Genomic DNA, 27,790 nt, shown 5'->3' with positions numbered 1-27,790 from the left:
ATGGCGAATATTTGAAAACAGCTCTTAATGTACTTCGAGAAAATTAGGTACGATACATAAAACAAATTGAACAGTATATGAGCCAACTCATAACCGTTACTGTTCAGCTTAAAACTGGAAGTTAGAAATTTCAATAGGCCAGCTATTAAAGACTTTCTGGTCCTCTCAAGATAGAAGGTATATTTCGAAAAAACCTGTCCTATATTGTGAAGGAAAGGAAAGCTAAATAGAAACCTTATATATTATTTTCTTAGTGTACTAGTCCCAAGTCCAGATGAAGAGGAGGATTTGAAGAAACGAAAGTGCTGAGATCAGGGAAAAGGGTAGGGCTTTGAAATACACTCAAAGTCTCCTCTGCTTGTCGTAAGAGGCGACTAAAAGGGATAGAAATTTGTGGGCAAATTTTGAAACTTTATTGCTATCGAAACCTTGACAACGCTTCGGATAGGGGCTGACGTTACGCCGAAGACCTTTGGCCATAGAAAACGGACTATGATTACGCTCCTTAACATGGTAGGAAAGGTCCTCAGAAGGTCCGGAATTTCAACGATATCAGCTGGACACTCTAGTCCTAGGCGAAGTAAGATGGTGGGACTCTGGAGACTACTCCTGTTCCATTTTCCTCACTAATGGCAACGTGCTTTTGTTCTCTGGAGAACTAAGTGGTAGCAGACGCGAATCCAGTATCGGGTTGTTTCCGACGGCTACCGCAAGGCGCGCTCTCTTACAAGATTACGGTGCAGGTTAAGAAGCGTTACAATTGTACAGTACTATGCACCAACGGAGATTTCTCATATAGTGGAGAAGGATGCTTTCTACGAGATATTATATGTAGCAAGAAGAATTGCGAACTCTTGGCCGTGTTCGAGAGAAGAATCCTCCGAAGAATTTTTGGCCCCCTACATAACGACGAAATCTATTTGCGATACCATGACCGTCAAGTTGTGGATAAAATCCGGCTCAATAGGTTACGGTGCGTGGGTCACTAAACCTGTATGGATGAGAATGATTCAGCCCGGAAAGTCTATAAGGGCAATATCTATGGTAGAAAAAGAAAAAGAAGACGAGGCAGACCTGCCTAAGATGGAGCGATGGCGTAGGTCAAGACGCCAAATAGCTTTTAGGGATATCGAATTGGTGGACCTCGGCGCAAAACCGGGATGTCTGGAGTTCCTTATTAAGGCAGGCCTAGATCGGATACCGGTTGTTGCGCCGTTGATGATGATGATGATTATGCGCAGTTCAGGAAAGGCCTCCTATAGGTGACATTGCGATCATGATGGGTGATCTGAATGTTTGCCATAACGTCAGTTGGGTTTCATTTGACCGACACCATACAAGCACTCAGATTGACTACTTTCCCATCAGCAGTAGCTTTACGTGTTGTTTCCTGGATGTGCGTAATAAGAGAGGTGCTCACATTGGCCTTGAAAGGGAGCACCATCTGATGGTCGCTTACGTTCGCTTGTGTTATGCGTCCGCCACTTCTCGTAGGGTTGGAGAGCTGCTATCTCCTAAATTCAACATCGACCGCTTGTATAATCCAGCTGTCGCTCGACAGTGGAATACCTATCCCGGAAAGTGCCGCAGAGCTTGCTGTGGTCGCAAATTTTTCGATCGTCCTATGAAGAACGTGTTAACGGTTGTCTTCTCATCCACGCTGACGAGCAACTGAAAAGGTGGACAAACAATTCACTACAGTTCTTAGTCATATCACATCTAGTGGGGTTCCTCCTCTTATGGGTGAATTGGCTAGTCGCTGTAGCATGCGAAAACGGATTGTTCCTCCATGCATAAGTGAAGTTATTTCAACGCACTAAAACAGAATAAAACCGCTAGACTTGACAGACCCTCCGCAGAGCAGTTACTGCTGAACTGCAACTTCCACTGATGTCGAGATCCTGGGAATCCTTTTTTCAGAAAATGGAAAAAGTAGATGATCTTTAAGATTACAAAGGAGAAGACCCGTGTGATAAGTAGAGGGCTATCCGCGTGCTCCCTGTCGTCGGAAAGATAAAACTAAAATAACCCTGCAACACGTCAAGGAATATCTCCAAAGCTTGGTCGACAGGGACCAGGTTGGTTTCCGTTTCAAATTTTAATGCATTCACCACATCAACACCCTACGGATCATTTCGGAACAGTGTGCGGAGTTTAGATGTTTGCTTCACCTCCTCTTCTTCGATTTTGTAAAAGTTCTTAGCAGCGTGAACAGGGAGTGTATCCGGAGTCTCTACAAAGGACGGGTTTTCCAGAGAGACTAATAGTTATTATCAGGGCGACATATGATAGGGCAAAATGTCACGTACTACACCGATGTAAAATTTCAGAGGAATTTTAAGTGCAAAGCGGAGTCCGCAGTGTTGCATCGTGTCTCCGATATTATTTTGTTTTGTTATCGGTGACGTTCTTCATGCTGCTTTTCAGAAGGCTCATGGACTTTTGTCAAGTAGCTATGAAGTTGGAAAGAGAGGCAAGTAGAATCGGACTGAAGAAAAACAACAAAATCAAGATTTACAATCTGATGGGTTTATGCATCCTCTCTATCTTCAGATTCAGGGGCTCAACACAAAGATCAAGTTAAGACTGCTCTGTGTAAATACTATTCCTGAATTTGTATATGGGATTAGCACATGGAAAGTAATCGTCGCTGTTACTGAAAAGCGCCAAGCGTTCATCAACATTTGTCTGCGAAGTAGCGGTAAGATCTAAAGGAGAGTACTGGCTACGACCCTATCAAAAATAAAATGATGAAGGGTGATGGTTAACCACATCGTTTAGAATACTGAAATATGTTAGATAATTAGTAATATGCTTAAAATTTAAGTAAGAAGACGGGATTGGGGCTGGGATACATACATGGAATGAACGCCAAGCGCCACATGTCGCAACTCTTAGGTCAACATAGCATTATTTTTAGGAGGAGGACATAGGCGGGCTATAGGCATAGCAAATGCATTCTACAAGATGGACGGCCGATTGAAACAGCCGAAACGCTGAAAATAAGTAAACTTGAATTAGGACTATCAGTGTCCTAATTCTAATAACTGTACTGAGTCATGCATGATGGGGGTTTACACATATCATAGTTGACTACTCCGCACACTCGCGTTGGAAACTTACCATCTGGGAATTAAATAAACCTGAAAACGGACTGAGGTTACTAACAAAAATATAAAACTGTCAAAATTAATTCCCCGCGTGAAACGCTAAGAAGGACGATCAAATATAGTGCTTGGTTGCACAAATAACTTCATAAAAACTCCGCAGAAAGCTGTTTAGGCTGTTTCGAAAGGAGATTTTCGGAAAAAGTGGATCGCCATCGCCAACGGAATCCAGTTTCTTTGGAGTCAGGTTTAAGGGGGTCATCCCGTGTGAAGGCCGTTTTTTTGCCTTTTTTTTGAAAAATTATTTTGAAGGACTGGATAAAGATAGAAACGTGATTTTTTCACCATATGTTTATTGATATCTCTAGTATATGTGATACATTTTTTAGATTGATTTCGCAGCTAATTTTCGGGATAGGTGTTAATTTATGCACCCATCTCCAAAAAAAGGTGTTTTTCTGCTGCCACGCTGGAGGGCGCTGTGTTCATCTGAGGAAAAAAAACTAAACGGCATTTTAATGTGAACAATATTCTACGGTCCGCAAACTAGGATAATTAGAAAATATCAAAAGGTAAATTTTTAGTGGGCTTTTAAACTTAATTTTTCGGATTTTGGTGTTTTTTTACGGCTTTTTTGATGAATAAAAAAAAACTACCCGTCCGATTGCAATTATCCTAGTTTGCGGACCGTAGAAATATGTACTAAAGAAGCCGTGAAAATTTCAAAGAATTTGGTTGGATAGATTTTGAGCTATGGTGGCAGCCGATTTTCAAGATGCAGTTTCGAGAAAAACGCATTTGAAAATTTAAATGTGATTATCAACAGTAAAATTTTAGCTCACCATTAATCTGCTATACCTGGTCCATAGAGAGCACCCTCCGTTTCTTCGAAAAAGTCTTATAGGGCCGATTGTTGCTCTCTGTTGCTCTGTCAATTGTGGCTCTTTTAGCGAGGTCAGTCGATCCTCGTTCGGACCGCCAAATTCGCGCTTCATTACGGCGGTCGGCATAAACCTGACATATGTGACCAACTTGACATCCCATTGTCACTAGGATTTTGAGAATGCCATTGAATCCTTCATTGAAAATAATTACAGCCAGAAAAGTGGCTATTTCTACGACCTTGGCCCCAGAATGAAGGTGTTTAGGAGCGAAAATTCAGATCAATGCATTTAACGACTCATTGTTATTCCGGGTCTCTGCTCCTAAACATCTGTTCAAGAAATCATCTCGTGACAAATCTTCATAGATTGGTTTGATGACTGTTTGAACTTCTTCAGTCAAAGGTACCTTCTCATGGTGAAAACTATCCAGTTCTTCTTTAGCTTCCGCTTTGCGCCATTTGCACCAACTGTCCTCGCCTGCTGGACAATTTTGATGCTGAGGATTTTCGTCTGTAGAACATTTATGGAAGAAAGTTTCCCAAATTTCTTGCTTCATTCCTTCTATCAAATTTGCGTGTCGACGAATAGCTAGCTCAGAAAATGTAGTGAGGTCCTTATCAGTAAGTTTTCTAGCCCCTTTTCCACCAATGCCTTTGTGATTCTTCTTTGCATTTCTAAGCCGCGTTCCCATTCTTTTCTCGACATGTCCTACGTATTCCTTTTTTACTACTACGTATATTTTATTATTTGCAGAAATTTGCAGAAATACCGGAGAAAACTCCAGCAAAATCCAATATACAATATATAAAACTTGTCGCAATTGGAACATCCATGTTCATGCTAAAAGTTTCTTTGCTGATGTTGATGCGCAGTCCTTTTTCTTCTCTGATAACTATTGATCCCCATGAAATACTCGTTTTTTAACGCGAGCATGACTTTGAACGTTAAAGCGATCTCCCTTCGTACGATCCATTTAAAAAAATCACTGAACACACAAACAGCACAATACTTACAACAAAATATAACTGAGTACAGCTTGAAAGCCTTTCAGTGCTCACTCTAGACTGGATTATCCTTTTTATTCCAAACAGCAAACAAGTTTAGACAATTGATTGGTTTTCCATCTTTTTATATTTATATCTGTGTTCGAATTTATAAGGCTCAGGTAAAAAACTAACAGATAAAAAAAGATTCGATGCTCTTTCTCATCGAGTACTCTAGTCGCGGCTGCAAACTCCTTACCTGTTTAACCCTGTAATTTCTGAAGGACTCGGAATATCGGAAAATCCCTTTGCCCACATATTCTCCACTATATATAGATACAATTCATGCAAAAAAAAAAATCGATTTCTCCAACCCGACACACGGGATGACCCCCTTAAACTGTAAGGATCATTTCAATGTGAGTTAATATTTCTTGAACTTTCAACTCCAATCTTGATTAATAATATTTCGTTAGAATTGTCTGTCACTATTATTCAAATTCAAATAAAGTAGAGAAGAGATACTGCAGAATATTCAACTCGGGCCAAGGCTCGAATTCCGCCCAGTGCAAATCCATTTTTTTGCGGCCTCTGAATCTTTCTGAAACGTAGGTTTTACTACCGCCCAGGTAAAGATGTCAGAATTTGCTATATAGCTTGTTACTATTACTGTCGAAACGTAAAGTTAATCGAAGGATTGTCCATTGACACACCAATTTCTCACTTTCCAGATCATGCTGAGGGTAACGCAGATAAATCTGCAGCACTCGAAGTGCGTCTTGGTTAAATTGTTTGTCTTCCTCCTAGAGGAAGACATATACATCGCACTAATATAGGAGCCTTGGGTCGGAGGCGAACGAACCATCAAAGGGCTCCAAAGCAAACATTTTAATTTAGGAGACGCTGATCAAGAGAGATTTAAAGCATGCATCCTTGCGAGGAAGAGTCTGAACGCTTTTTTGTGTCTAGATCTGAGTTCCAGCGACCTATCGTGGTCAAAGTGGAGCAGGCTGGTGCAAAGAACGTGCATATTTCCTCAGCTTATATGGCTCATGACCGATCAGCTCCGCCAGAAGAACTAGAATATTTGGCGAGCACCATGGCAGTAGAGAACGTGTTGACAGGCTGCGACGCCAATGCAAGACATAGGCTTTCGGGTAGCTCGGAAATCAACTGAAGAGACGAGTCATTCTTTGATTTTGTTATTAATACAAACCTATCGGTGTGTAACAGGGGCAGTACACCAACCTTCCATTTCCCCAGCTCGCAGAACTATGACGGATGGGAAAAGGTTCTTGATATCACCCTACTAACAGACAATGGGATTCTTAGGGTGGAGAACTGGAGACGCACTTTCCCCCCAGCGAGGAGGACTGTGAGTCAGAGTTTCGCTTGGAGGGTTTGCGGCCACCCAAATCAGTAATTACCGAGGACAAGATCGGCTGGGCTATAAACAGCTTCTCCGCATATAAATCTCCGGGTCCAGATGACATAATGCCAGTCATGCTACAGCAGCAGAAGGATAGGATTGTACCGCGACTTGTTGAGATTTACCGGAGTTGTATCACGAGTGATTTTCATATCGAAAGCAGGCGCGGTCATGAGTCCCCGAAAGACTTTCGACCAATCAGCCTCACCTCTTCCGTGTTAAAGACCCTAGGGCGCGTCCTGGACATCCATTTAAAGGCTCTTATGAAGAGAACAGCTCTAAGTCCCAATGTGCTTATCTTAAAGGCAAATCCACAGAAACCGCTCCCAACGGGTCTCCAAGGAAGCCTTGACCAGTGTTGCATTGGAGGGGTATCTTATGCATTGCATTATATCCATGCTAAGTACCAAAATAATCCAGTCGAATCTGAGAGGCAACCACTTGACCAGAGCTGTGAACAGAGACACGCCCCAGGGTGGCGCATCTCTCCGGTGCTCTGGTTAATAGTGATGGACAAAATTTTACGAATATTGGACAGAAGCGGGGTGACGGAAGTGGCGTATGCCCACGACTTGGTGATATTAGTGCCAGGGATGTTTCTGTCGAGCGACATCATGGAAGGAGCGTTGCAGAAAGTGTGTCTGTGGGCCGCAAGATGCGAACTCAGCATAAACCCAAATAAAAGCATCTGGGTGTAATCTTGGATCCCAAACTAAATAAGAATGAAGAAGAAGAGAAACTTTATTGTGGACTTTCCAACCAAGGCAGAGTGGAAGGCCAGCAGCGTGTTGCAAGGTAATGACACAGTATTCTTCACGGATGTATTAAGGATGGTCTGTGGAGTCGCTACCGGGGTTTTCTCGAATACACTCAGTGTATCCGAGTCGTATGGTCTTCCAGTGTTCGCCAGTGTATTCCAAGCGGAAATACTGGCGATGCCAAGTCAAAGAGGATTTGGCTTGTTTAAAACATAGCCCGATGACGAGAGCTCCTGTGTCAGACCCGTGCAAATGCATTTAAGATTACGGTGGTCTGCACGTGGTCGCCAGGCTCGACATATTCTAAAATTCCCTTTGCCGAAGCTGCGGAGAAGGGAGGACACTCTCAAGCACTTCCTCTGCGATTGTCCAGCTCTAGCTAGATTCAGGCTACGAACACTGGGTAAACAATTCTTTGGGGACCTCAGAGAGATTTCTATCTGCGGGGTGAGAGAGCTGCTCTCTTTCGTGAATGCTACGGGCTGGCTCTAAAGATCTGAGCCGGCTCTCGAACCACTTGAGCAATCTGGACAGTTACATACATACATACATTTAGTATATTCGACTATTCACTTCAATCAATGTAATACTAACCTTCTACATACGATATTTTTGTGTGGAGGAAATTGAGGCGGGAGAGACTATATTCAGCTAGTATAACTTTGTTAGTAATAGTCAGATTTCCAGGCAATGAACATAATTCCGAAAGCTTGCAACCCCTGCCACTGTCCTGTCCTACGTATTTCTAGGACGACCCACTTGTCGGCAATTCTCAGATAGTAGGGACATAACTAGCCCTTTGTAATAATTTGACCGCACTTCCGCCTTCTAATTAATATGTCCACCGGTATCTAGTCTAGTTATTGACGTAGTTCCTTGTTTGATATTGTTTCGGGCTAGAATACGCCGACCGACGATAACGAAAGCAGGTTGAATGCTATTAATGCCTCCCTCGGTACCAGTATCGGTAGAAATAGGGCTAACCGAGTATACAAATTGTTCAACAACTTTGATGTTCTGTTCATTAGTACAAATAGAAACAGTGCGATAAGCTGTCATATTAAGGACCTTAGTCTCGTTGGTATTTAACTTCAGTTTTTATTTTCCGAAGCTCAAGACTCTGTGGAAGAGCATTAACGTAGTTGAGGGAGCATGTGAGAAGGGAGGCAGTCGTCCGTTGAAGCCCTCCACGTCGCCCATAACAAGAGGAAATAGAATCAATTATAAAATGCAACTTTTTGGAATTTGCTTTGAACATCAAATTTTAATTCCTATGCGCAAAAAAATGAGGAAGGAAAAATCACTAAAGAATTAGCGTAATATTTAGCTCCATATTTCATCAAGTGAAAACGATTTCCGAAAATACATAGGCAAATGGATTGATAGACCAATATTTAGGTGACATTAGGAGTAGAATATCGGATATATGATATCGCAGCACAATATGAAGTTTCCAAAAATTGCTCGAGGGTGTTAGCTCTCATCGCTTACATATTCTTATTACAGTCAAGTGGAACAACCGATAACAGGTGTCTAATCAAAATTACCAGAACGTAGTCAAAAACATTGAGTAACTCACCATCAGCTGAAGCATATTTCATTTCATCGCCACTGCTACTGTTCCGTTTCAAATTCCCAGCGGACTGAGATACTTTAATGTCCTTGCTCTGCCCCTTGTCTAGTAGCTTCAGCGTCTTGGTGAACTCGGCATGCTTGCTGTTTGTGTAGCACTTCCGGTGACGAGGAGGGTTTTCCGGGCTGCGACTGCTGCTGCTCTTGTCTGACATGGAAATGTGTATTGAGCTTGATGAATACGTTGATCCGTTAGTAAGAGGATCGTCATCGTAATGCTGTTCGTCGCTACTGCCGTGGATTGGCGAATAACGTTTCAGTGGCTTCCCCTTCTTCACCGACGACAGGTTGATGTCAACAGCGGGCTGCTTCTTGAGCTCCTTGGCGATCTTCCCAAACTTAGCAGGCTTGGCATAAAAAGTTGTTCCGTTATCTTGGATGTGACGACGAGAAAAACTTTTTGAGGACAGTCCTGAATGGCCGAAAGGAGCCCTGGCGAATTGCTTATCACTCGCATATTTGCTCTTAAAAGGGCTTTTTTGACTGCTAATGGTCGATTTCTCGGATTTGCGGTTCTGATTCCCTTTCTCGCGGGATTTCTTGACAGTTTGTCGATCGAGGGAGTGATCACTGCCTTTTGATGCTCTGCCCTGAAATGATTTCAAAATATTAGGAAGGTTCATGAAGAAGGAATCATAGGTGTACATATGCATATATATTCCGAAAGTTATATTGCTTCAGACTTGAGAGAGAAGCTACTGTTTTCCGTTGGGTATGATTTTAAGGGGCATCTTGCCGTAACATTTGGCGTGAAAATTTGATCAAGGAATGGAAATTATATGAATGAATGGTACTAATTTCTTATACAACAATAAAATTTTATGTTGCATCATATGCAAGCATATTATTCGCTACAGAACTACTATAATAAGTCAGAATATTAGTTGCTTCGTTGTGGAAGTTGCAAGATGTTATCTAAGTTGCAAGATGTTGATTCAGTCCGGTCCATGGGGGAATATTGAATCGTCATTTAAGTTACAAATAAATTTATTTAGTAACCTAAAACAAGTCGGAAATCGGAAGCTCGGTACTTCAAGTGTTACAGGTTTTGTTGATCTTATGTGTGAAAATATTTGGGTACGCTTGGTTCCACGCTGAATATATACGTTATTCAATTCGATGTGGTATTGACATTTTATCTCTCACGCGAAAGAAGCAACTTTGCCCACCACAACTTTGTTAATAATTAAGGAGAGTTCGCAGGAAATTTTCAAAATTAAATAATATACTATTATCTTTTTTAGTAGATATCCTAGTGGAGAGTATTTTGAGGCCTAGATGCCATGTGTATGGAACGACATTCCGTTGTTCTATTTTTTTGGATGGATAGTTTCGGAGAACTAGTCCTTAAAGTAATTGGCACTCCTATCCTTTGCAGCCAATGTCAAAACTAATATCTGTTTCGAAAAGTACTAATCGAGATGTTTCATTTGATACCCCACATGACTAAATTCAGTGGAAAAAAGTGTACCCCTTTTTCATGGGTATGGGTATTCCCACACTCCCTTAAGTTTAACATGTAGCAGTGCAATTCTCAACTTCCCATCAAATTTTATTTCAATAGATGTAACCGTTTTCGAGTAAAGGGCATATGACAGACAGAGAAATAGAACTGATTTTAATAAGATTTCGTTCTCAACAAACGAACTTTACTCCGTGCATAAAAGCAAAGATTTATGCACTTAAAGTAAATACCACTGGTACGAACGTACACACATGTCTATCCTATTGGATACTACCCGCAAACTTAATTAGTGTATAGATACATGTACAAATGTCTGCCTTGAGTAATTCACTTGCCAAGATTGGTCTGAACATCGAAGTCGACAGTAAGCGACCAAAAGGCCAGCCGAAATAACGGTCGCTTGAAACGCTGAATGGGAATTTAAAGCCTCGCGATTGCACCCAAATCAGGCATTTGATAGAGCCAAATGGCGAAATCGATCATGGCGAGCCGACCCCGCTTGTGAACAGGATAAAGGCTGAAGAAAAGAAAAAGATGCAAATAACTAAAAAAAAAGATAAAACAGAAAAACTAAAATGTTTCCGTGGATCCCGCCGTTCAAACAAGTTCACTTTATATGATTGTGGCGTTATACGTCGCAGAATGAATGTCCATAACTTTGTTAATAATAGTTGGATTTCATTCAAACTCACAAAAGTTACGCCTTATATTGCTTGGAGATTTCCAGGTAAATTTCTAAAATATATAATATGCTATAATTAACTTTATTTGAACAGATCTCGGAAAAGGATGTGCTTTGAGGCATGGATTTCGTATAGATGCACCATCGTGATTTTCTTTCAGATTTTTCGGTTGGATACTGGTTGGATACTGTGAACGAGACCTACTTCACTTTTTGGGGCTTACATTTGAGTCTCCACTCTCCTATATTTCACCCAATATTATAAACGAGACCAGTTTCGAAAAGTACTAATCGAGTCCTTTCATTTGATACTCCACGTGATCATATTCTGTGAAAAAATGTTACATCTCCCTTTCCCCCCCCTCAAACTCAATACAAAATGGCGCCACTTGGTATATGCAAATACCACATCTTCTCACTCCTAAATTTCGTAACAATTAGTTCAGTGGTTTCCGAATAAATCGGACGTGACAGGCAGACAGACATTGAATCTACTCAAAACCTTAAAAAGGTAGTAAAACATCCGTTGTTTTCGAGTGAAAGATTGCTTTTAGTTTATTCAGTAGTTCATACGCCGGCTATCAGGGAGCGAGGAGCTGAATCACTTGCTGCACGAACTGACATTGGGCGACCGTGCTTTCAATTACCTGCTACGAAAACTGAGGCAGCTGGGTACGGATAAAGTCACTTAGAGCTGTTAAAATCCTCATGAATGTAGCAACTTTCGGAGAGCACCCTCGCTATCTTGGCTTGCGCGGACTTGGGGTCGCTGCAGGTGCTGTCTGCCACCGCCGCTCACAAATTCTACGAGGTGTACGCGTGCCTCATGGGCGCGGAAGTAAACAAACGATGGTTTCACAGGCGGCCGCAGTTTCAAAGCTGATAGCTACTGTGAGTATTTTGTGTTCGGGAGGTAGATGTCGATCCCAGTCAAGGTCGAGGTCTGCTTCCCGAAATGGGCGTTCGGGTAGTCGTATCTCACAGACGTCAGCGGGCCCGACAACTTGTTGGTACCACCGTAAATTTGGAGACAAAGCAACTAAATGTACCTACTTTTAACCAAAAAACTAGGCTCGCTGGGTTCTCGGCTACCCGAAGCGCAGTACCACGTCGCCTTATAATATTCGACCCTTTGAGCAGACTTTGCTTTCTCCTCGTACCTCGTCCAAACACATTCAAACAAAACTTACGATTGGCTGCTGCGAACTCTTCTCCAATTCTTACGGCTACAGCAGACCCAAATTGCCCACTGCGTTACAATGCCTGAGAAAGATATCCCCGTGACCAGGATTAGTAAGCTATTTCGGAATTACAGCGGTTGCATTGGAAAATCTGGAAAATGATGAATCAAGGGAGGAAGGATTCATCAGAACTAAGGTGAAAGCTGCTATCTTCCACTGAATGCTCTGGTTTTGGATACGAGAGGACGTAGGCGGCCGCTAATCATAGCAGTTGACTTTGATGTGTGGGTTCTTGAATGTGGCAGCCGGACAACGAATGTGAGAAAATATGTGGAGTATGTGGAACCACATACACTCCCAGAGGAAGGAGGCGCTTTAGTTAGAAGAGTCGCTGACAAGTTAGTGAGGACTACACGTCAGTGTAGTTTTTTTTGGGGGCAGGGTAGGTGAATGCATTTATGCACAGAGTGTTGGACTCTCGGTTCGGTACGTCGTCAGACTACCAACTAAACACCTCGCCATCGTTAGAGAGCTAGCTCGGTACCGTTTACAACATTACTCCGGGCTAGTTCCCGAGCTCTCCCGCCTTGCGGAGCCTTCAAATCAGGGAATTCCTTTCATCAATGGGAGGGGAGAAGAGGAAGGGAACTGTCAGTTCAAGGAACCCCCTGACATCCGGCTCCTTCACCGGTCGAGCTCTATCTTCTTAGCAACGAGAAGGATCCGAACGTAATGGGCAACACGGCTCCACCTGTCAGCATTCCTCAGCATCTCTTCGACAATTTTGTCTGGAGAAAGATCCCCTGTGTTCCCATCCCACCTTCCACAGGAAAAAAAAGTACGCCGGGCGTCGTCCACAACTCCATTGCAAAATACACAATCCGGAGATCGCACCTTTCCAATCTTGTGCAGGTAAAACTGAAAACTTCCATGCCCACTTAAAAATTGGTTAAATAAATAGTCAGTCTCACTATGCTTTCGATTCAGCCACACACCTAAGTTGCCGATGAACCGCGTAGTTCATCTGCTTCTAGTTTCATTTTGCCAAGAGAGCTGCCATTCGTTTAGAGTGCGTTGTCGTTCTTCACGAGCAACAATCTTCCTTGGCTCACCTTCCTTGCGCTTGTATATGGCTTGACGCTCCTTAGCAAGAATGGCAACGGGGATCACTCCCGCGATGGGGATCACAATTACGGCCGGTTCAGAGACAGTAAGGTACGCAGACGCCACCCGCAAAGCTCCCCGCCTTTGTATTTGCACAAGACGTTTACGATATACCTCCTTGTCAAAAACGTCAGCCCATACCTCTGCGCCGTAGAGCAGGACAGATGGCGTTGAACTCATCAGGAGACGTCCTTGCTAGACGTAGGATGCCCAATATTTGTCATTAGCCTACTTAACGTTGAAACTTCAGCTCCAACCTTGTTCGCTGCTGCTTTGATTTGTTCAAAAAAGCTCATCTTTGAATCAAGAGTCAGCCCGAGGTATTTTACCGCTGGTTTTGACTCGATTATTGACTCGCTGAACGATATGAGACGCAAGGTCGGAATTCTCTTTTTAGTCAGGATGACTACTTCGGTTTTTTCCAGTGCAAGGTTGAAACCATGAGTAGTCATTCATCCGCATACCCGTCGGATCAATATGGCGAGTCTGCTTTGCGCAAGTTCGACAATGCGTCCAGCAACAAGCGCCGCGACATCATCTCCATAACCGACTAGGCGCAACTCTTCTGGTATGTCACATTAGTGTAGTAACTCCCCGGTAGTCTGCTCTCACAGAGAGGCGGATGGGTTGCCCGGGGCGATGCCGAAAGCTTTCGAGGGGGACACGTTCTCTCCGGCGCTAATTCCTAAATGGTATGACCATAGAAAAAATCACCCTGATCACCCAATGAGTGTCGGCAGCAGGTTACTTTGCGCAGAAGGCGTTCCAGCTATTGGTGGAATATATTCCCGGGCGCGGAGACTTTACTAGATGCATAGGGGAAAAAATGGTCCGTGATGCTGAGCAAAATGCAATCTTCTTTGAGTCCACCTAACTACTGGTCTATGCTGACGATATTGACATCATGGGAAGGATGACTTGAGACCTACAAACTGCCATCATCAGGTAGGCGGTGCGAGATCTTGTGCTGCACATCGATGATTACAAGACAAAATATATGGTGGCAATATGGGCACCAAAAACTAACCAACAACATCAAACTGCACTGATCAAACGAAAGGAATAAAGATAGGAGACTATAACTTTGAGACCGTTGACAATTTCTCCTATCTAGGGTCGAAAATCACAACCGATAACAGCTAAGACGATGAAATCCGCGTATGGTTATTGACAGCCAACAGAGTCTATTTCAGCTTACAAAAACTGTTTCATTCGAAACGTCTCATCATAGGCTCAGAGCTTTTACTATACGAGGCAATGATCTTGCCAGCCCTCATGTATTCCTCGCAGACTTGGGTTCTTAGCAAGAAAAATTGAACTCTTGGCCGCGTTCGAGAGAAAAATCCCCTGAAGAATTTTTGGCTTCCTACATGTGGATGGATGATTCGGTAGCATACATAACGAAATCTATGAGCAATACCATGACCGTCAGGTCCTCTTGTTCCAAAATCCTGGAAAGATATGTCAGCGACTGGTTGTCCGCCCACTTTGGCCAACACGTAATGAAAGAGCAACACGGCTTCGTTAAACGTAGGTCCACTGCCTCCAATCTGCTTGACTTTACCAACTTTGTCGCCAAATGTCTAAATTCACAGCAAGAAGTGCATACCATTTACACTGATTTCGCGAAAGCCTTCAACACTGTAAATCACAAGATACTTATATCCAAGCTCTCGTCCCTAAACGTTCCCATACCACTTGTTTTATGGCTTGCCTCTTACCTTTCCAACCGATCATGCCGTGCCTCTTTTGACGGCTGTACTTCCCGCTCTTTCTCCCCCTCTTCTGGTGTCCCGCAGGGGTCTATTCTGGATCCTTTGCAATTTTTATTTTTTATTGACGACCTTCCTCCCCTCCTTACTCGTCCCTGTTTGCTCTATGCAGATGACCTTAAGCTGTTTTCCACTATATCGTCGCCTATGGACTGTGTTTCCCTTCAGTCTAACCTGGACACTCTAGTTCGTTGGTGCTCGACTAATGGTTTAGCGCTAAACGTCAGAAAGTGTTACTCTATGTGCTACTCCCTAAAATCCTCACTTCTTTCTCCTACTCGCTTAACAGACATTCCTTATCCTGCTTAAATTCCACTCAAGACCTCGGAGTCACTTTCGACAATAAGCTCCGCTTTGACACCCAGTGCCTCGATATCATCAATCGAGCTGAAAAATTGTCAGGCTTTATACTTCGCTCCTCCTCTGATTTTGACCCCATCCAACCCTCCTTAGCTCTCTTCAATTCCCTCGTGAGGAATACCCTCGAGTATTGCTCCGTGATCTGGTCACCCTCCCGTAACTGTGATTGTCTTGCCCTTGAAAATGTGCAACGTAAATTCACCCGTTCCCTCTTCTCTAAGAAAAACTTCTTTCCTGAGGACAATAATTAATTGGAATTTTCTCTGTTTGTTGTCCGTAAATTAAATAAATAAATAAATAGGCTGCGGTGGGCGGGTTACTTAATCCGTATGGATGAAGCGGATCTAGCCTGGAAAGTCTATAAGGGCAATATCTATGGTAGAAAAAGAAGACGAGGCAGACCCTGTCTACGATGGAACGATGGCGTAGGCCAGAACGCCAGGCAGCTTTTAGGGATATCGAAGTGGTGGACCTCGGCGCAAAACCGGGATGTCTGCAGTTCCTTATTAAGGGAGGCCTAGACCGGATACCGGTTGTTGCACCGTTGATGATGATGATTAGGGGAACCCGATACTGACGGTTGACAGTTCTTGGTAGTTTAAGGTGAGTTCCCGTCCTTTAGGAATAACCCCATTGTGTCCTTAAGACGCGGATTAATTTGTGATGCCTCAGCATTCATATTGGAGGATGCAAGACCCATCTAAATATCTATTGAACTATGGAGTACGGCACCCGAAATGTAAACGCAACTCCACACTTGATGCCCGAGGGTCGCTCTCCGCTAATAATGGGGTTGATACCACATGTCCAAGGAATTTTCCTAAGACATATGAACCCGATTCCCGATTCCGATGGTACCAGATACTCTCTGGAGAGGCTTCATGGCAGAAGCTACTTCAGATAAGTCCATGTGCGGACTCAGGTCTGATCGCCCTAACTTGGGTTTGGAGAATTCGCTTACAGGGTGCAAAATAATTATACCGGACAGTAAAATGTTTTTATTTATTTGCAAATAAATGGATTTAATTTATAAGTGGGGTGCTCCAACCGCGACTAAATTGCGCTAAGGGCCTATTTTTACTACTTGGAATATGCGTACCCACAGCTTCCATATTCATGTTAATTAATTAATGTTTTCTTAAGAGCTCCCATAACTCAAAGCCGCCCTTGCTCAAAATTTAAAACGATTTTAAGACGTTTAGAAACACCAAACAATTTTCACCATCAATGTTTAGGTATGAAAGGTTTTGTGTAATTCATATATGAGAATATTTCGTTACAGCATGATTCCATTTGACACTTTACATGATACTTTACGTGATACTGTCACTGAATGCTGTTGTTCTAGTAGTTTCTCTACCCGAACACACTCACAAACGATTCAGATGAAATAGACAACTTTGATCTGCTAGAATTTTGTTAATCCCTTTAAAATTTCCAATATGAAGCCTTATATTGCGTTTTAGGTCCCCGCAATGTAATCAAAGCGCGAATTGAAAGGAGGCTTTCTAGTATAATTCGAAAAGACAGCACGTTAGTAATAGTAACTTTACATGAGCAGAAATGGGTATGAGATGTATTTTGAGGTCGAGATTTTATATAGTGGCATCTTCATGGTTTTCGTTTAGAAATGTCGGTTGAATAGTTTCTGAGGATGAGTCTGGGCTTCAACTTAATCTTTTTCATTTATTCCCCCCCCCCCCCCCCCCTTCTCGGCCAACTTGGTTTCATCATCCTGGGCGCTCGCCTTTACGGTTGTGCTTGCTAAATTAATTTTTAACTTCAAAACGCAATTTTACTTCTACAATTTCCATCGGATATAAATCAAATAGGACCAGATTTATATTAAATAGTCCATGGCGTCTTGCTAGATCCTCTCAGAAGCTTTTTCCTCTAAATGTTCGCGCCCGGATGTAACGTGCATCCCTCTGTTGGCATTTTATCAATATACCATCGCACAGCTGATTGCAAATGTCATTTCATTTTTAAACGTCAATATAAAAAAATTCCAAAGTAAACTGAGATGAACCCCATAAAGTGCTGACAAGTGGAAATCAGTGAAGTATGTTTGGAAACATTCGGCGGAAACTTAATGATGTCATTTCGGAGGGCCTTAACATATCGGAGAACATCTCAACCAACTACTTGAAGCCGTCCACATCGCCGATTTTCGAAAGTAGCAAAGCAGATTTCGGTATTCCGTCCGACGTTAATTTGTCCGCTGGCTGTGAACTACTTGCCAAAAATGAAGAGACCTGGTATCTGCTCCACAAAAATAACGAGAAAAACGCCTACGCAACTGAGGTCCTCGACAAATCCATAGCAAGTATAAAGGGGCGGACTGAGAAGCTGCAGGTCGACCTGAACGATATGAGCTCGTGTTTAGCAACAATTCCTGCGATCCTGGAAGACTTAAAAGTTTGCAATGAAATGATAATGAACGTGGGACTTCTCTGTCGAAGCCTTGAGACCAAGATAGTGGAGTTTGAGGATGTCACGGAGGAGATAGAACTGCAACAGAGACAACTCGACCATAAATTCCAGATGTCATTGTACAAGCAGAAGAAAATGGGTAGATATTTTGTGCGCCAATTATGAATTCAAGGAATCAGCGACAAAACATATCCTTTTTTGCATTTGCAGCGCAACTGGAGGAAGTTCGAACCCGTCTCGCACGACAGTACGCGGACAACGTCAGTCAATACGAAGCCGAATTGAAGAAAATCCAGAGAGAGCGGCAGGCCGTATTCCAAGATGCCTTTCAACATGACCTAGAGCTATACAAACAGCAGGGAATGATACCAAGTGAGTTCTACCATTTAATCTGTGCATTAGGAAGAATTACGTAATTGAAGTCGACTTACGATGTCTTCCTTTTGTTGCTGATTCTTTTCAATCGGATCCATCGGTACCCATTTGCTGAAAGGTGTTCGGATTTCTTTCTACAAGTAGTTACGCTCCGATCCTTAATCGAAATTTATGCCTAGGACTGAATATAAATATACATTTCGGAATTTTTGAAGAAAGCGATTAAAAAAGCACAGCATACTACAGATTTGTTGATTTCATTTGTGGAACAAAACGCAGCTCTTCCCAGTCGGGCACAGTTTCGATATATTAATAGGCAACGTTGTCTAACCGTGAGTGTGCTGTGCAGTTAGTACTTCAGTTCTCAGTTTAGAATAATAATAATAATCGTTGGCGCAACAATCCATATTGGATCAAGGCCTTGAAGTGTGTTAGAGCACTTCATTCAAGACCGTAACGGTACACCACAGTATACTGTGGGAGGCAATGTGGTCAGCATTGCGCTCGCCCGAGATTATTACCCTGATTTGACTCAGGTACTCATTCACAGCTGAGTCGACTGGTGTCCGACATCCAATCACGATAACAAATTCCTCTGCCCCCAGCGAGATTTGAACCGCGACCTTCCGCTACGACAGCCCAGCGCTCTAACCACTTGAGCCATCCGGACAGTTTAGAAGATCACTTTTATTTACTTTCAAGATTACTTATCAGGGAGCGTAGTGATAAGTCTTGAACGATTGGAATTATTAGTTAAAGCTTTTCGTTAAGTATTCCACATGACCATATTCTGGGGAATAAATTGTATACCCCCTTCGATTGTTTGGGCAACCCTCGTTTATATACAGCTAAAGAAGTTAAAGAAATAGTGCACTAGTTCTATTTTATATAAAACATAAGATCAAATTCAAATTTTGGCTTCTTTTTTTGAAAAAAATGAAACATTAAACTCCTTTGGTATAACAAAATCATAAAAACATGGGATTGTTTGGTAAATTATGGCAAATCAAATCAAAATTCGTGTGGGAGTGTGTTTATGTTTGGGGGAGAGGTAAAGCCCGTCTAACGGAATATCTCGCATTCGTTTATGAATTGCAGGATTTCCGTTAGTGAATGTGATGCTACCCGCTGCAGTTGAATCAACGCAAAAAATCTGCTGTCTGATGCGTCCATAGGCGGGGAACTCACATTGAAAATGTTCTGTGGATCCTGCTTCCTGACTACATGGATACATATCTTGGAGAATTCCTATTTTGAACATTGCTCTAAATTCTCCTGCAATTATTTTTGCTTTTTCAGATGATAAACTTTGCAGGATGTTGTTTTGCTTCTGGCAGGAGAAGTACCGTGTGTCTAGCAAAATTACAAGCTCTGCCAACTCTCATTATGCGATGCTTGTTCTCAGTTTTTGGTAGCTGCATTAGGCAATGCGGTTTTTGAATTTGTCAAAGAACTGCTCAATGCCCTCTATGCAGGGTGACTACCACTACCGATTGCGATGCGCGATGCATTTTAACTGCTCACTCAAGCTGCCGTCCTTAGGATCGCATACACTTCAGCCTGAAAGACTGTTGTATATTGACCCAAGGGAAGAGCTCACTTCTTGTTTTTATTCGAGAGGTAGACTTCCCTGTTCTGCTTTTGAGTCATCGGTGTAGAAGACATCAGTATATCCTGTCACGCATTCTTATGGTTCGTCAAAGTTTTCTCTAAATTTTAATATATTTTCTTATCTTCTACCAGAAGCTATTGCAAAAAGTGGATTCAGTTCTCTCAATAATCCTTCGCTCTATTGTCTCTCTATTGTGTCCCCATACATATAGCTAAATGAGTCTATTGGCTAGGGTTGCGTCGCATGTCATGATTTTGTCACCGGCGATACTCAGACATACAATTCTTTGTAGCGTGGTTAGTTTACGGTGAAAACACTTATGTTTCACCTTAGCCCTCCACACTGCGGATGCGCAAACAAACATCGGCCTACTGACAGCAACATATATCTACATTACTATTTGAAGCCTAAGTCCCCATGTTGAGGTATAGTTCCGCCTATAGAAGCTCTGAGAGCTGGTGATTTGACGTCGGATACCAGTCGACTCAGCGGTGAATAAGTACCTGAGTTAAATCAGGGTAATAATCTCGGGCGAGCGTTATGCTGACCACATTGCCTCCTACAGGCTATACTGTAGTGTACCGTTACGGTCTTGAATGAAGTGCTCTAACACACTTCAAGGTCCTGATCCAATATGGATTGTTGCACCAACAATTATTATTATTGGGGGATTTAGTGGGTCGATCATCATATTTCACAGAAGCGACGATAGCACACTTCTTTGCGACGCTTCCGTTGTTAGGTAGCGATTAACACATACGTTAGCACACAGTAATCTCTGCATTAGCATAGCATAGATCCATTTAATTTAAGCTTTTCATCAATATTATGCTCTTGGCGGCATCACAGGGCTTTCGGAAAAGCGCACAGTCAAAGGTCCCTTCAGTGTCCACGAACACCTCCATCGTGTGCTCGCTTTTCAGAGTTGCGTCCTCTATGTTTGGAATCAAAGAGTGAAGAGCAGACTTACCGGATTTGAATAGTACTTAGGTATGAAGATTACCTTTACTTTCTGCCAAGAGCATGTCATCCACGAAAAATATTTCTTATAAGTTGCTCTAAGTTCAAAGGATAGTTCTCGCGTTTTCATTGGTAACAATTGCCCTGGTAGTGTCCCAATTCCCCCTGCAACACTTTCGTGTTCTAAGTTATAGAAGTTTCAAGTTTTGTATTTCACATGAATTCATTGTATTACAATGGTTCTGATCCCGCCATCTTCGTATGGCAGGCCCCATTAATTTGAAAAGCAATTCGATCTGCTCTTCAGTGGCGGGCTCAGGACCTCCTGAAATCAGTCTAGGTGCAAACGGCGGTTTCGGACAATATAATTTATGCTTTTGTCGGATTTTGAATTAAACAAAACAAAAAACAAAAGGCCATCTGTAGCCGCTTTCGGACACGCTACTCCGCAGGGCGGAGGCGTGGGGTAGTGTGTGATGAGATGCAGAAGTGATAATGCAATGAGGTCTAATCATCTGGGTACGTTGATCTGCGTCTCTTTAAATGCTTCTCCTCCAACGTTTTTCCTTCCGTTATTATCTATGTGTTTTCCTTGAACATCCCAATCTCAGGTTCAGGTTTGACCCCTAGTTCAGGACACGTCTAGGTTCTAAGCTTTTTACTTGCATCAGAATAAGCGTAGTTTTAGTTAAAAGGAAATAGGAAAATAGCATTAAGAAAGATTATAGAAAATGAGAAAACCATTTTCATTTCTCGTAATCTCTTCATTCTATGTTCAAATGGCCTCTTTGCCACCTGTTGAGTATAAATCAAAGTGATATTGCGGGCCATTGCACTGGCACAGCCAGTTAGCATCGTCCTGATTTATCTATCGTCCATCTAAATGTTCACAGGGTAGACAATGCATACCTTAACAACAACAAAACGGCAAATAAATATTTTTATTTATAACAGGTTGAGGAATTTAGGGTGGTAGTATATTACCTATATAGAAGATTTTACAATTAAATTTTCAAATCAGATTTTTTCATCATGATAATATGCTACCGCTCTAATTGAATCTTGTGCCGCAGTTGTTACGTAAACTAAAATTCAGGATTGCTTCAGGACTACTGGGAGTGTGGCATTCAATCAAATGGGGACTACTTTGAAGAGTGTCACTAGCCCGATGACACAGAATATCGTTAGCACGAAGCTATGTAGGCAGCCCGGATATTTTTCATACAGAACTCGTATATGTGCGCTTGACGTTTGCTGGTACTGCCAATTCAGATATAAATATATGACGTTCTCAGTACGAGTGATGTTCAACAAATTCAGAAAGCGGAGCATAGTAATTACTTGTAGAGAAGGAAAGGAAAATTCAGACAGAGCTAAAAAATCGTGATAACATTAAAAACGCAAAAGATGACCAGTTAATACTCCGTATGGTGACTTTTAGTATCATTGCAACCTTCACTTCGTGTCATGGATTCTAACCGGTGGACATACAGTGACTCAGAAATATGATCGAATAATCGGATTTCGAACATATTTAAGCCCTTTTAACCGTTGTTGGATTTGCAAAACAAAATACTGCCATGGACTTGTTGAACTTAGGCTATTATAATTTGTGTACTAGACTTGATATTGACCGCGTTTAAAAAAATACTGTTAAATTTTTGCGAAAATGGAAACCCTACATTCGATCAGTTGAGTGAGTTTCAAATGTGCAATATTAATTAGTCAGGATTTTGTTTCGTTTTCTTTTTTTTAAGCTTACCAAGGTATCTTCGTCTGAGGTCTGAACAGGCCGGGCAGGTGCATACGAAGTGCAGGAGCGTCTCTTCTTCCTCACATTGGCTGCATATGGCCGAGACCACCACTTCGATTTTTTCCATATGGTAGTCCTTGCAATTTCGCCCTTTAGAGTAGACTTGATGGCCGGATGCCAGCTTTGGCTCTGGCCCCACTATTGTGAATTCAGACCTTGGCAAGCCAGCCTCCTCATTTCCAGCGATGTTTGAGTGCCGTGGCACCCATATCAGGTGTGTTTCATTCAGTTGGCCAAGTTTCAGCAGTACCTTATGACAACTCCGGACTGCTGGAACAGATTGGAATGGTGTGACCCCTCCATTTTTGCCGCAAACATTCTTTTGCTGCCAAAAATGGTATATATCTCCGCCTGGAATGCGGTCAATATCTTTCCGAGAGGTCGAACCAGTTCCATGATCGGATTTCTCGAGAACATTCCCGCGTCCGATCCGTTTTCCATGCCTGACCGTTCGGTGAAGATTATTAAGTCTGTAATCCCAAAAGAATCGTGGCCATGCTTTCTGTTTCACCTTCAAATGGATTGAGGGTAAATTTAGAATAGCTTCGAGTATCACGTTCGGCGTACAACAACCGAGCCTCTGAATCTGCGTCAGCAGCTGCTTGTTGTTAGCAAAGTTCAGTCTCGGCCACCAGACGATCCATGCTTACATTCAAATCGTTTTTATTATGGATTTATACATCCAATGGATCCCTTTTTGTGAAAGTCCCCAGGTCTTAACTATTGCAGTTCTACCTTCGTGTCCTCCAGGAGCCATATCAAGGTGTCCATAACCGAGGAGAGAGAACCCCACCCTGTGGGCAAACCTTGAGATACCCTGCCTCAACAGACTTCTGTTCGACCTATATGTGGATCTTTCTCCATTCTAGTATGTGAAGGATCTAACTGATTAGCAGTGGATCGATTTCATGCTGTCTTGCCGAATTACAAATCGTTGCGAATAAGGCATAATTGAAGACGCCTTCGATGTCCATCGAACACCTCATTTTTAATTTTTGCCGTTAGTTCATGGAGTTCTGTCCCCGTGGATTTGCCTTTCTGGTAGGCATGTTGCCTACAGTGAAGTGGCCACCTAGGGATATATATATCCCTTATAAACCGATCTACTAATATTTCCATTATTTTAGCAGAAAGGAAGTTAGACTGATCGGTTGCAAGGTTTTTGCGTCTGTGTAGGTGGGTTTTCCTGGTTTGGAAATAAATATTACTACATCCTGCCAGCAGGTTGGAATATAAGCGTGCGCTAGACAAGCACGGTATACATTCAGAATGTGTAGATGCAAGGCATGCATTCCCTCTATTACTAGAGCAGACTTGTATCTATGGAATGAGTTAAATGCCCATTTCACTTCTTCCAGTAAAATTGCTTTGCATGCAAAGGTCCAACCTTCCGGTTGAGGGTTGTATGTATCTGTTGGCCCTGAGATAAGATTTTGGATGCTGCCTGGGGAGTGCTTTCTATGTACCTCCCGCTCTATAAACGTAGATAACCCAACTGCTGGCTACGCTCCCTGACAAGGATCCGCTTTAACTTTGAGGTTCCCTCAGGAGGCTCTTTGGGCCTCCTGGCATCGAATCCAGCCAGCGAGGGAATCAGACTTTAGAGCTCGGGTGAGGAGCACCCTTGTCATTCTCCACTGTTTTGCCAAATCCGAGTCCTATCATGGTGGTGGTTCGAAAGCTTCCCTCATGCTAGTTGTGATCATCTGGGTTGCTTTCTCAATTCCAGCAATGGATGTGATGTGCCTCCAAGGGATCGATACTCGGACGCTCAGTTCTGTTTTGAACGTGGCCCAATCTGTCTTACGTGGATTCCAAAATGGAGTGGGTGGAGGTGGATTCATGCCCATAATGAAATCAATGGGGCTGTGAAGAAAGTGGGTTCAGTATCCAAATTGAGGATCTGCAATTTTGTTCCTACCAGATACTTCAGTAGTCTCGATCCTCTCGCGTTGATGTTGGAACTCTCCCAGCATATATATATCACATCCTGCTATTATTCCCATTCTTTTCCTTTTGGTATATTGGTTAGCTCTGATGAATGTTCCACTGGGAGCTTCGTCTACGTCATAAGGGGAATAAGCAGAGCACCATAGAATCACTTTATATTCCTGTTAACTTTTTATGGTCAATTTGATCATTGTGGTGTCACCACCACGTAGGTCGTTTAGTAGGATAACTTGGAAGTCTTATGGAACCACCACGCAGGAGCGGTGTCTATCATTTTTATTGGTATACAATAAGTCAGCATATTGGAAGTTGACTACCCCACCAACAACCGATGGTTGTTGTATGAGGTATATACATATTTTCACATGAATATGTCGTGTGCTGCACATCCTCTTCGGTGGTTTTGGGAGCCGATATTTGTAATGTGACGGTCCCAAGACCGTAGTAGAGTCCGTAGCCCGTTTGTTCCCGAACCTTCTTCTTAATATCCGGTTCAGGAACCTCGGTAGTGAGGGAAGTTTCTGGCCTAGCGGCTCTTCCTCATGCTTTGCTCCCTAATAGCATCCAGATGGAGGTGTTGAGGTTATTCTGGACTCTAAGTTGTTTCAAGACCTCAGTTTCATTACGCTCCCCTTCAGGAAGCCAGAGAAAGCTCTTTTTAAACGATGCTAGCTCGGAAATCCTCTTCAGCGTCAGTCGCGCACCCTCCTACGCATCGTTGAAGGAGGGGCAGTATTGTCTGACTCACTCGTTCGTGCTTTCGTCGGGAAAATTTATCATTAACATTTTACGATATACACCTACCGAATCAAAGTGTAATCCCTTGCGAGAATTTAGTCCTTACAGCTAGGAGAAGCTTTCTTCTAAGTTTCTTTGTGTCGTAATCGGATGGATTAGTGTCGTCATACAAGACCCATCCATCGGCTTCGATAGTCTTGGCTGCAAATGAAGACTTGGCCATTGCTGTTGGGTTCATCAGAAGACCGCTGCCGCTTTGGTTTGTCCTTAGTCGCAGGTGCCACAGGCGGGGGGTACTGCTTCGGTTCCTCCGTTACGGACTGGGTCCCAATAGGGCACACGTTTTGAGTACTCACTTACCTTTGTTTTACAGTTCGGGTAGGGGGAGGAGATATGGGTTAGGTATTTTAAATAATAGTTTGAATGAGAGCCTTAAAAAATGGGGAAAAAATGCTTCGGACATGATATTACAGTACTATAATGATTCCAAGCATTCAGCGTTCACCCGGCTAAACTGATCCGAACGAAATTTGGTGCATACAGTCAGGGACATAAATTTACATGGAGTTTAAAGGGGAGTTTCCCATACATCCAAGGAGGGGGTGGGGTGTAAAATTTTTTTTCACCGAATATAGTCATGTGGAAGGTCTCGATTAGTACTTCCCGAATCTGGTATTAGTTTCACATGAATTTTAAATTGCGCGAGTAAGGAGTCAAAGATTCATTTTCGGAAACTGTTCAACCCAAAAATCTGAAGAAAATCAGGGCATTCTGCTTATACGAAATCTAGGCCTCAAAATATGTCCTATTCGGATATCTGCTCAAATAACTTTTAGAAATGGACTGAGAAACCCCCTTTAGTTCATCCTAAGAGTATTAAATTTTGCACCAGCATAAAGGACAGTATCGTGCATAAGCGTGTTTCATGTAAATCCGACCATTAGTTTGAAAGTTATAGTTGTCTGTCTGTCACACCCGATTTATTCGGAAACGGCTGAACCGATTGTACCGACAATTGGTAAGAGTATGTGATCTGTTTTTCCCTTTACATGGCATAATATTGTGTTAAGTTTATGGGGGGGGGGTGTGTGGATGGAGGATGCAACAGTTTTTTTCATAAATTTTAGCCATGTGGGGTATCAAATGAAGGGGTTCAATTAGTACTTTTCGAAACTGGTTCCACATTTGATATCGGGTGAAACATAGGGAAGTCAGGGCTCAGAATATGTCGTTGTGTTATTTGTTTGTATACTTTCCAATATATTTAATTTTGAAAAATTGAGTCAAGCTATTTTCGAAATTTTTTTCATTTATTTCACAATTGTAAAGATTTGATCGGACTTGTTAGTTGTTAGTATTCGGCTCGAATTTTGTTCCATTATTCGAGAAGACGTTTCATCAAATATTTTTTGCTCGAAATGGGACCTTCGCAGAATCTATCGTCGTCATAATCCCGTAGTTTGTCAAGAATATTATAATCCCGGCACTGTGGAGAAGTGTGTTTACGGTGGTGTCCAGTTTTCAATTTCAATTGCAATTTGCTCACATCAACCATTGCTTGGTTTTAAAGCCTATTTCAGTGGAAGGTTAAGAGCGGCTTTAAGACACGTGATTTTTGCCAGCGGCATTTGAGGAATAATAATAAAATAATCGTTGGCGCAAAAATCCAATTTAATCAGGGCCTTGAAGTGTGTTAAAGCATTTCATTCAAGACCGTAACGGTACAGTACAGAACACTCTAGGAGGCAATGTGGTCAGCATTGCGCTCACCCGAGGTTATTACCCATTTGACTCAGGTACTTATTCACCGCTGACTCGACTGGTATCCGACGTCAAATCCCGATACAAACCTCACTGCCACCAGCGAGATTTAAACCGCGAATTTCCTTACGACAGCTTTGTGCTCTAACCATGCAGCTCTCCGGACACATTTGAGGAATACCAATACCAAAGGGCCTTTTTGACAATAGTTTATTCAGTTGTAACTAGGGATTTCGTATCTCATTGTAGATTTGGCAGTGTTGTCGGGGCCTCACTTTGTTCTTAGGAACCCCTGCTAATTGGATAGCAAATATTTCACATTATATGTAAGACTTCCTTAAATTTTAGTCAAAGAAATAAATTCTAATATTTTCCGCGAACACGAGTATGTTAAAAACTTTCATTTTATATATTTTCAGAAGTCGATCATGCGAAAAAAAATCCTCTTGAGCCGGAACTATCGCTCGAGGAGATCACATTAGACGACACTGATAGCAAAAATCAATTAGAGGATTTTTTGAAAGATTAATTCTGTTTTAATCTTTTGATTGTTACGAATGAATCACTTTAATCGGTGCCTTTTTAAGTAGTCACGTTAAACGTTGTTGACATTATTGTATATGAAAAAGTAAATTAATGTTTTGTAAAAACATTTGTTATAAGGATATATATTTTTATATGTATGTAAGGAAAGTAGGGCGGAATAAAATATATAATACGTTAAATTTTTA

The 27,790-nt window shown here is 42.3% G+C and overlaps 2 protein-coding genes across 3 annotated transcripts in view; one reads left to right on the top strand and one right to left on the bottom strand.

The window, feature by feature from the left end:
* LOC119649045 overlaps nucleotides 1–18,571 on the bottom strand; it is a 21,418-nt gene extending 2,847 nt beyond the window's left edge. Inside the window, exons 1-2 of the mRNA XM_038051023.1 lie at nucleotides 18,282–18,571; nucleotides 8,741–9,383 (exon numbers count right to left, since the gene is read on the bottom strand). Of these exons, the coding sequence (XP_037906951.1) occupies nucleotides 8,741–9,383; nucleotides 18,282–18,323 (685 nt within the window). The 5' untranslated portion in view covers nucleotides 18,324–18,571. The remainder of the gene's footprint in view (nucleotides 1–8,740; nucleotides 9,384–18,281) is intronic.
* On the top strand, nucleotides 17,388–27,790 carry LOC119649075 (dysbindin protein homolog). 2 transcript variants are annotated; one of them, XM_038051082.1, is made up of 4 exons: nucleotides 17,388–17,989; nucleotides 18,061–18,222; nucleotides 27,309–27,385; nucleotides 27,479–27,790. In XM_038051082.1, exons 1-3 carry the CDS (start codon nucleotides 17,482–17,484, stop codon nucleotides 27,356–27,358), a joined length of 720 nt encoding a protein of 239 aa, XP_037907010.1. In that variant the 5' UTR covers nucleotides 17,388–17,481; the 3' UTR covers nucleotides 27,359–27,385; nucleotides 27,479–27,790. The 2 variants fall into 2 exon arrangements, with proteins under 2 accessions (XP_037907010.1, XP_037907001.1); XM_038051073.1 differs by lacking the exon at nucleotides 27,309–27,385 and having other exon boundaries at nucleotides 17,389–17,989.

The sequence above is a fragment of the Hermetia illucens genome, chromosome 1, assembly GCF_905115235.1.
Source record: "Hermetia illucens chromosome 1, iHerIll2.2.curated.20191125, whole genome shotgun sequence".
NCBI classification, from domain to species: Eukaryota; Metazoa; Arthropoda; class Insecta; order Diptera; family Stratiomyidae; genus Hermetia; species Hermetia illucens.
Note: the sequence above shows the minus strand (reverse complement) of the source record. Positions and strands in the feature narration are given on the sequence as shown.